Source organism: Trachymyrmex septentrionalis, unplaced genomic scaffold (genome assembly GCF_001594115.1).
Source record: "Trachymyrmex septentrionalis isolate Tsep2-gDNA-1 unplaced genomic scaffold, Tsep1.0 scaffold80, whole genome shotgun sequence".
Classification (NCBI taxonomy): Eukaryota; Metazoa; Arthropoda; class Insecta; order Hymenoptera; family Formicidae; genus Trachymyrmex; species Trachymyrmex septentrionalis.
In genome coordinates, this window is record NW_017305988.1 from 3,171,280 (window position 1) to 3,179,741 (window position 8,462).

At 29.8% G+C, this 8,462-nt stretch overlaps 1 protein-coding gene across 2 annotated transcripts in view; it reads left to right on the forward strand.

Moving 5' to 3' along the window:
- Window positions 1-7,750, forward strand: part of LOC108754760 — a 13,085-nt gene extending 5,335 nt beyond the window's left edge. The window contains exons 3-7 of one of the 2 annotated variants that reach the window (XM_018497338.1): window positions 624-739; window positions 870-1,499; window positions 4,227-5,087; window positions 5,174-5,447; window positions 7,621-7,750. In XM_018497338.1, coding sequence (XP_018352840.1) covers window positions 624-739; window positions 870-1,499; window positions 4,227-5,087; window positions 5,174-5,447; window positions 7,621-7,673 — 1,934 coding nt within the window. In that variant the 3' untranslated portion in view covers window positions 7,674-7,750. The remainder of the gene's footprint in view (window positions 1-623; window positions 740-869; window positions 1,500-4,226; window positions 5,088-5,173; window positions 5,448-7,620) is intronic. The other variant, XM_018497339.1, reaches the window with a different exon arrangement.
- The last annotated feature ends 712 nt before the right edge of the window (window positions 7,751-8,462 follow it).

Genomic DNA, 8,462 nt, shown 5'->3' on the forward strand with positions numbered 1-8,462 from the left:
CTTTATCTTGATTTAAGCCTGTGGTATACGATGCTTTTTCTGCTGCAAGACTGCTATCTGAATTTGTATGCTTGCAAAATACTGCTGGTTGTTTTGCTAGTCTAGTTTCGAACGGTGTGAATTTTTGTGTTGATTAAGCAGCTGGTATTTAACAAAAAGTCTGTTCTTTTTAGCTAAGGTTCTTGTATGATTCATATCTTTCTTCCTTTTTTCTCGTTTGAGAGAAAAAGAGAAAAAATGAACTGTGCAAGAAGTTTAGCTAGTTCAGCAGTAAAAAGCACAGGTCTAAAGAAGGCACTTGACGAAAGAATAGTACAATTGCATTGTTTTTAACAATTTTTGCGAAGAGACTTAAACTGCGTCTTGATTGGCTATCATAATGAGCCAGCACAAACATACAAGACAAACGGAACATTTGACCTATCAATTATCATATGAAAATCCAGTAGACCAACCAAAGTAGATTATTTTGGCAGCATTTCTAGCATAACAGCTAGGAAGCATACAAATTGTATGCCAGTAGCATACAAGTAATTCTGCAAGAAAAAAAGCGGTGTGTCGCAGACTTTAGAAAAAACTAAGAATGTATTTGTTAAAAGCACAATTAATATTTTGTTTTTTAGGTATTGGGATATACGAGCCAGGATTTACTTATAAAGAAATGAAAAGACTACTCGAATTTGTTAACGAGTCTCAAGATACATCGAACGTTACTTCCAATAATAAAAATACGCAGCAGGTATGATTACAATTGTATACTTTACACGCGTGCAACTTTGATATACATTGAAAATGAGATATTTTATGTAATGAAAGAAAAGTAATGAAAGAAAGGAGAATTAATGAATTCACTGTCTGAAATTTTTTAGGCAATACAACATTCCGATAATGAGTGCCTATCAGATGTTACATCTGACATAAACGTGCAGCAAGAAGTGACTTTGCAGAAGTGTACAGAAATGCCAAAACCATCATACTCGTACAAATTGAATCATACGTCTCCAACTATGCATGAACGTAGAGCCGTTCATTATATCAACAGTCCGGAATCTTCGCCCCTTCTTTTTGAAGTACGAAGCCCTATTTACAAGAGCTCTGACAATGATGAGCAATTCGAGAAACAGTGCGATAACTCCAATTCGCATACTACAAATCGATATTTCTCGTTGAGATTGGAAAATGTTTCACGGGGATGCCAGAATGCGACGGAGAAAAAAATGGCGCAGGAAACGCAAAGTGAAATTGTCCAAAAATTGGAAAGATGGCGATTGAATCCGCTCGATGTCTGCATCAACGAAAACGACGTGCCTTTGCGACAGCTAAATAGATCTTCAGCTCGAGAACGTATGCCGTTTGAACATTGTAAAGAAGCGCACATGTCCGATCAGTGTGACCGAGTAATACGATCTGTGAACCAACATTTGGAGGAAATGGCAAACTTGTGGTACAGTTGGCGCCCGATTATCAATCCGATATTTCAATGGGGGTCACCCATTCAGGTGGGTACCTCCCTACAATCCCTCCCATATCGTTCGTATCGTTAACGAGCGTGAAGTACTTTACTTTTTGATGAGTGTATTTAATACGCGGTTTTTTTTAACATGATCGTTATTATATAATTCGGTATTGCCGTATAGTTTATGTATAGCAATTCTTTTAGGAGTAAGATTTTTGCTTGGATATACATATTATTAAAAGCATATTTGCGTTCTTTGTCATTTTGATATATTTAAACAATTTTTTTCATAAGATCCAATTTTGGCTCTCTCTGGATTTTGTTTTTTATTATCAGAAGCTTTTTTTATTATTAAAAACACACGTAAATGTTAAACTTTTTATTATTAAAAATATTTTAAACTTGTATTTTTAGCATAAATGATTATGTTCAGGATGGCAAATCACACTATTTACCTATTTATTAAAAATCGTATTATCGGTCATATCACAATTTGCAAGACAAGAGATATTTTAAACATTTAAATATTTTTTATAAATATATTAAAATATTTTCTAGTTATATGTATATATCTAAAAAAATTATGTGCTGCAGTTACAAATATTTTCAAAGGTAAAGTAAAAAAAAACATGTATACTTACACAAACGCAAAAATACAAAAATATATACTTGCAAGCGAAAATGTAATTCTTTCCATACGAAGTAAAATGGACAATTTTGTAAACCTCTCATTTTTACTCTAAATAATCTAGAGTTACAAATTGTACAATACTATTTATGTTTTAGAAACAATGAGGTATATTAAACTTTTTTATTTCGTTTTTGCCAATCTTCAAATACACATCTATTTCATTTTAAGCACAAGTATATACTAATTCTATCACAAAGAAGAAGATCTAAAGATTATTTATGTCGTTATTCATGTAAAAAATTATTCTGATAACATATTTGTATACAATTTTTCTGCAAATTGTGGTATAATATATAGAAACTAAAAAATACGAATTTTAAAGAATAAATAGAGTAGCCATTACTTTGAACATATTTGTTTAATATTTAAAATTAAAAAAAGTTAAATTAAAAATATTTGAATTTAAGATTTTTTATATCATAATATACAAAAATTACTGCATTCAGCAGACAAAATTGGTAAGTAAATGCTCAGTGATTCTTTAATAATAATAGTGATTGGTTCTTGCTTTTAATTCTGTGCTGAATTTAAGTGTAGGAATCATATTAAAGAATCACTAAGCGCTCACTGATTAGTCTTGCTAAACGCAATCAATAATTAAAAAAATCCTGTTCTTTATTGCGGCACTAAACTGTATTAAAATTTTCTTATAGCGTTTTCCCTTGGGATTCATTGGGTGTAGCCTTGCACCATACCAGTTGCGTGTAAGCGCTACACTGCATTGGAGTACACCATGGTATACACTATTTCATTATTGCGCTAAAAGCCTGCTTCTGGTTGACTTTTATTTTCAAATTTTAAATGTCACTGATTCTATATCATCCCTTTGAGATGGTGTAGCAAAATCTCACTTTATACATAAAATTTGCGCTACATCGTAGCCTCGGAAACACGATACACCGAATAAGTTCATTTATCACCAGCCATGGAAATACGGTACACTGAGTGTTGCACTGGTGCAGCCAAGAGAAAACGCAATTATTTTTTGCCAAATATATATGTATTAATCTTATGAAAACAAATAGTCGTTTATACAACAGATTGAACGTATTTTGATAAACAAAATTCAAACAGAGTCGTAATCGAATCTTGTGGACCTTTTTCTTCTTCTTCTTCTCCTCCCCCCCCTCTCTCTCTCTCTTATTTACAAATGTACTAATTTGAAATTTTTGAAGTCATCGATAAAGTCAAGTTGCGGAAAAGATTCAATTTATATTGAAAGAAATCGTATTAATTTTACGAAAAATTTTTCTATGAGCGGCTATGTTGTCCGCTCTTGTTTTTCTTTAACAAATTATAATCTCCGCTGAAAATTTTTCTTATAATTCTTCATATAATTTTTCAAAACTTTTATTGTAAATTTTAGAATTAGTCAGAATTTTTGTATGTTTTTAGAAAATCTCTCAGAATTTGAACACGTTTTATATAAGTGTTGAGAAGATTTACATTATTACTGGAATTCTTTATATGTATTTGGATTTTGATATTCTAAGATTTTCAAGACTTCTCATTCTATAATTCCTGAAAATATATAAAATCTGTATAAAAAAAGTTGAAAATAATTTTTAGGAATCTTCATGAATTTAAAATATGGCAAATTCTTAAAAATATTTATGAGGATTTTATTTTACCAAGGCTATAATTCGACTTTTTCAAAAACCATACAATGCAATATCGCAATATCCGTTAAGATGCATTTATTATATCTGATATTCTATTAACATAGTGCATATAACTTTCATATATTATTTGCGGACGACGCTTCTATCACTTTAGCTTATGTCAAAGTATACATGTAAAAATTACTTGTGAGCCATTGGCATTTTTTTTGCCGAACAGACTAAGAAAAAACATACGTATACGCATATTCATACGTTTGATATTTTGATATTTGATACTATAAAATTAGATTTATATGAATACATGTATAATATACGTGAGCGTTTTACAAGAATACGCAATTATTGAATAAAGTTGTAAACTGCGAGAAACATTTTTGAATAAATTATATTTATTTAAAAAAAATAGTTGTTTACTTTATTTAATCTTATTTTGATTTTAATCCTTGTGTTTCTGTAGGTCAGCACTGCTAACAGTAGTTTGGATAAAAAACCATTAACAAATCCTAAAACTGAACAGATCCAAGCAGAATGTACATACCGAGACGGTTATGAGCGAGCTAGTAAACGTAAGGCGAATACTCTTATCGCTACTCTGAATAGAGATAGTTCCTCTGAGAACGAAGATGACAATCAATACGACTTCATTCGTAATAAAAAAAAGAGAATTCAATCGAATGATAAATCGAATGTAGAATATGTTGAGAATCAGCATGCGCATGCTAGTTATAAGAAAGAAAACGTGATTGCAGGTAATTCTTTCAGTGATGATAATAGCAACACGAATATTGACAATGAGTACGTTAAACATTCACGCTCGCCTGAATTAACCACGTATCCTAGAAGAATAAGACCTCCCAATCCTCAAACACGTTTAAGTCTGGCTAGAAAAAGAAAGGAAAACGCTACATCGAAACTATTTCCAAAGACGCGATATGAGAGCAAAAATGTTGAAGAACAGACAAGAAATCAAAAGAAAGACAATACAATGACAGAAGAAGAAATACGTCGTCAATTAGAAGAAGATTGGAGTAATGACGAGGAAAAGGTGTGTGCGGGGGAAAAGGATGCGAAGTTTCGGCCGACATTGAAAGAAGTACGATATAGATTACGAGACAAACGATTGTCATTAAACAAAAAAGCGAAAGAAACGCGGACAGCGGTGAAGGAGGAGAAAAGCGACGAGGAGCAAAATAAGATAAAGAGATTGAAGTTTTGCGAACGACGAAAGATAGAAGAATTATGTAGGATAGATAATAGAAACGGAAGTTGGGAGCATGAACTATTGTCTGATGAGGACAAATCATCTGAGATGAATCAAGTAAGTTGTAAAAAAATTTCACTTTTGTTATCTCTAAATATGACAAGGTATTACTATCTTTTATAATTCTTTTTCATTTATGACAGTTTGATTTTCAGAATGGTAATCGATCCGATAATGTACCTATTTCGGCAAACAATATAAATTGTCCTATATGCAATAAATGTTTTCCACATAACGAAATAGAGAATCATGCCGCCGATTGCGAACAATTCGAGACTAATAACGAAGAGGATGATAATGACAGGATTCAATTCGAATGTAATATATGCAGCAATTACAAGACAAACAATGGAAAAGAATATGAAGAACATGTTTATCAGTGTATAAATATTAAGAATAATCAAAGATATTCACATGGTACGTTCAGTAATTAAATAATTTGTTGTTTAGTAGTATTTTTTTTAATATAAATATTTTACTGTAATACATATTAGAGAAGATAACGATATCCGACTCATATAATAAGCATTTGAATTATCGCTTTGGAATATGTTAACTTTAGAATCTTGAAATTATAACAAATCTTTCGTAAAATCCTTTCAGTGTTTACAATGTCTACAGATATCGTACACAAAGTGGGCTACTATAATGTATAGACGTCATGAAATTAATCATTATTTTTAAAAATAAATATTAAAATTATCTGAAAATATTTTCTTACAGGTTTTTAAGATTGAAGATTTCGAATTTCTAGTCGGAATTTCAAAACTTACTAATACAGAGGAGCGTATGGATTTTAAGTGATTCGAGGGATCATTGAATTGATCTTTTTCCTTAAACTCAGTTTTACTCGCTGAATCCGAGAAACATAATGAAAATAGAGTTGTAGTATCCGGGAAATATAATTTTGGAACACATTTTAACAGAAGAAAGCAACGTTTGCTTTTAAATGCAACAAGTTAATTACTGATTTATAAATGCAAGAGATAATTTTCATTCTTAAAATTGCATCGATATAAAAAAAGATGTGTTTATTACTTTCAATTACTCTACAAATCTACAAGGTTTCAATAAAATCGGCGAGTAATACAAAGATAGGGTTTTCTTGTAAGTCATGTTAAAGAATTTTATTACAGTTTTAAATTGCCTTTTCTATCAAACGCAACCGATTAATCCAACTGTTACTTTCTTTTGTTAAAATGTGTCCCAAGATCGTATTTCCTGAAGACTATTTTAACGACGGTAGTAGAATCTTTAATTACATTATTATTTTTATCCTCGAATTTCAATCTGCTAACAAATTTTATTCCAATCGGATTGAGTTTAGCTAGAAATATATTTGTAGATATTTTCTAAGGAGAGAGATAAAGATAGATCTAAGTCAATTCCTCTAATAATATCAAATCGGAAAATTAAAGTAAGGGATGAACACCACTCAGTTATCAGGCAATAGGTTGGATAATTTTACAAATTTAGTAGCATCTTAATTTCCAAATTTGGAAATTAATACCAATTAAAATTTTACCGAATCTTTTGATACTTAGTGTTATCGAATTTGTTATATAATAATTTATTCAAACTTAACGGATGATTCCCAATATTTTCCCGAGTCGATACATCGATGTATTAAAAAAGGAGCATTATCTTGAGCAGTGTATCTGTTATTTCTTCTTTAAGCGTTAATCGAATTTAATCTACTAGAAGAACCCTCATTAGGATTATTAGAGGAGTTAGTAACAGCATTAACTTCAATTAAACTGTCAGAGCCTACTTCAATAAATAATTTAAGCCATTAGAAATCTCACTGATATTGGCTCCAAAATCAGCATCAAGTTGAAAAGATTTATTACTACTAGGATGAGAAATGTTCTACAAACGTCGTCATTACACTTTTCTTACTTCATAGAATATTTCCAAACAGGTTATTTCGATGACTTTGTTACAACATTTTGTTTTTTCTTTTTTATATTGCACATTTGCTGATTGAAGGTGCATTAAAACATAAATTTCGTTTTATTTTTCTTTATTATCTAAAATCAAAAATTTCAAAAATAAATCATGCTGCTTATTTGATGAAAAATTTATTTGCCCGATTTCTTCGATTGTAACATTTCTGGATGAAAGAAAATTTTTTGGCTAGAATGTGATATAGTTTAGGAAACATTATTTTACAGAAGAACTTAAACAGAGAAAACTGAAATGAATGAAATGAAGTTTATGCCATTTTGAAATTTGAAATTCTGACATTAAATTCGTATTCAATTCGACTTTGAAAACTTATACGTATAAATTATCATCTCATATGTATAAATCAATACATAGAAATACTCTGCACATTTTAGGGCCGCTTTCGCGTTTTAAAGTCTTGTATCGAAACGGTTGAGCATTTTATACAAAGGATAGTAGCTCACATTAAAAATTGAAAATCTAATAAGTTTGAAGAAACTAATACTTTTGTGTTATTAAAATAAATATTGCATTTCTTTTTTTTACCTTTATTTAGCAACTATTTAATAAGATTCTTTTTCTCCATGTTGACTAAATTTTCATTTATATTTATATTTATAATTTTACTTGTGTCTTTTTTTAGGCTCCGAAGACATCAATATCACCTCTACCTCATCGATCAAAACCAATCAGTGAACAGAAAGATTCTGAGATAGAGTATTTGAATCAGTTTTCATGTAAGAGTAAAAAGAACATATATATTGGTAAAAAAAGAAAACGTTAATCGATTTCACATCCTTATAAAAATTTCAAATAATTGCGTTCTTTCATTTCACTTGAAACGTAGAAAGTTTTTCTTCTATTAAATTGCATTGCAAATGCTATCGCATGAAACTGACTAATATATGTGTATTTTGTGTTTATGTATAAACAGAGGTTTGCGTCATATTCAATAACATACAGTGCTGCATAATTTACAACTTTTTTAATTATAGATTTCCGAGCAATTTATAGTCGAATGTCGTGGAAAACCATTAGATTTGTCGCAATTTTCAACGGTTGCAGAGTTTTTGCCAAACAATCGCATTTTGTTCTAAATTAAAGCAATATAAAATTCTTTCAAAATCTAAGTCTGCTCAAAATTAACTCAAGAGCTTAATTAACGAAAGAGTATGATTTTATTTTTTTTAAAGCTTTGTAAATTCTCTTTTATGCGTTTGTAATTTCGAAATTAGATTTCTATTTATTTATTTCCATTGATAAATAATTACTTTAAAACTTTTTAATAAAAATAAAAATAAAAATATTGTAAATCGTGAGACACATTGAATATATTTATTTTACAATGTACTTGTCAATTAGATTTTCTTTTTTTTATATGGCTTTATTTGAAAGAAAAAAATAAATATTCCGAGTCTGAAAATAAATATTCGTAGTACTAATTTTTTTCACATTATGTTTCTATTTATTTTGAATAATGAGAAA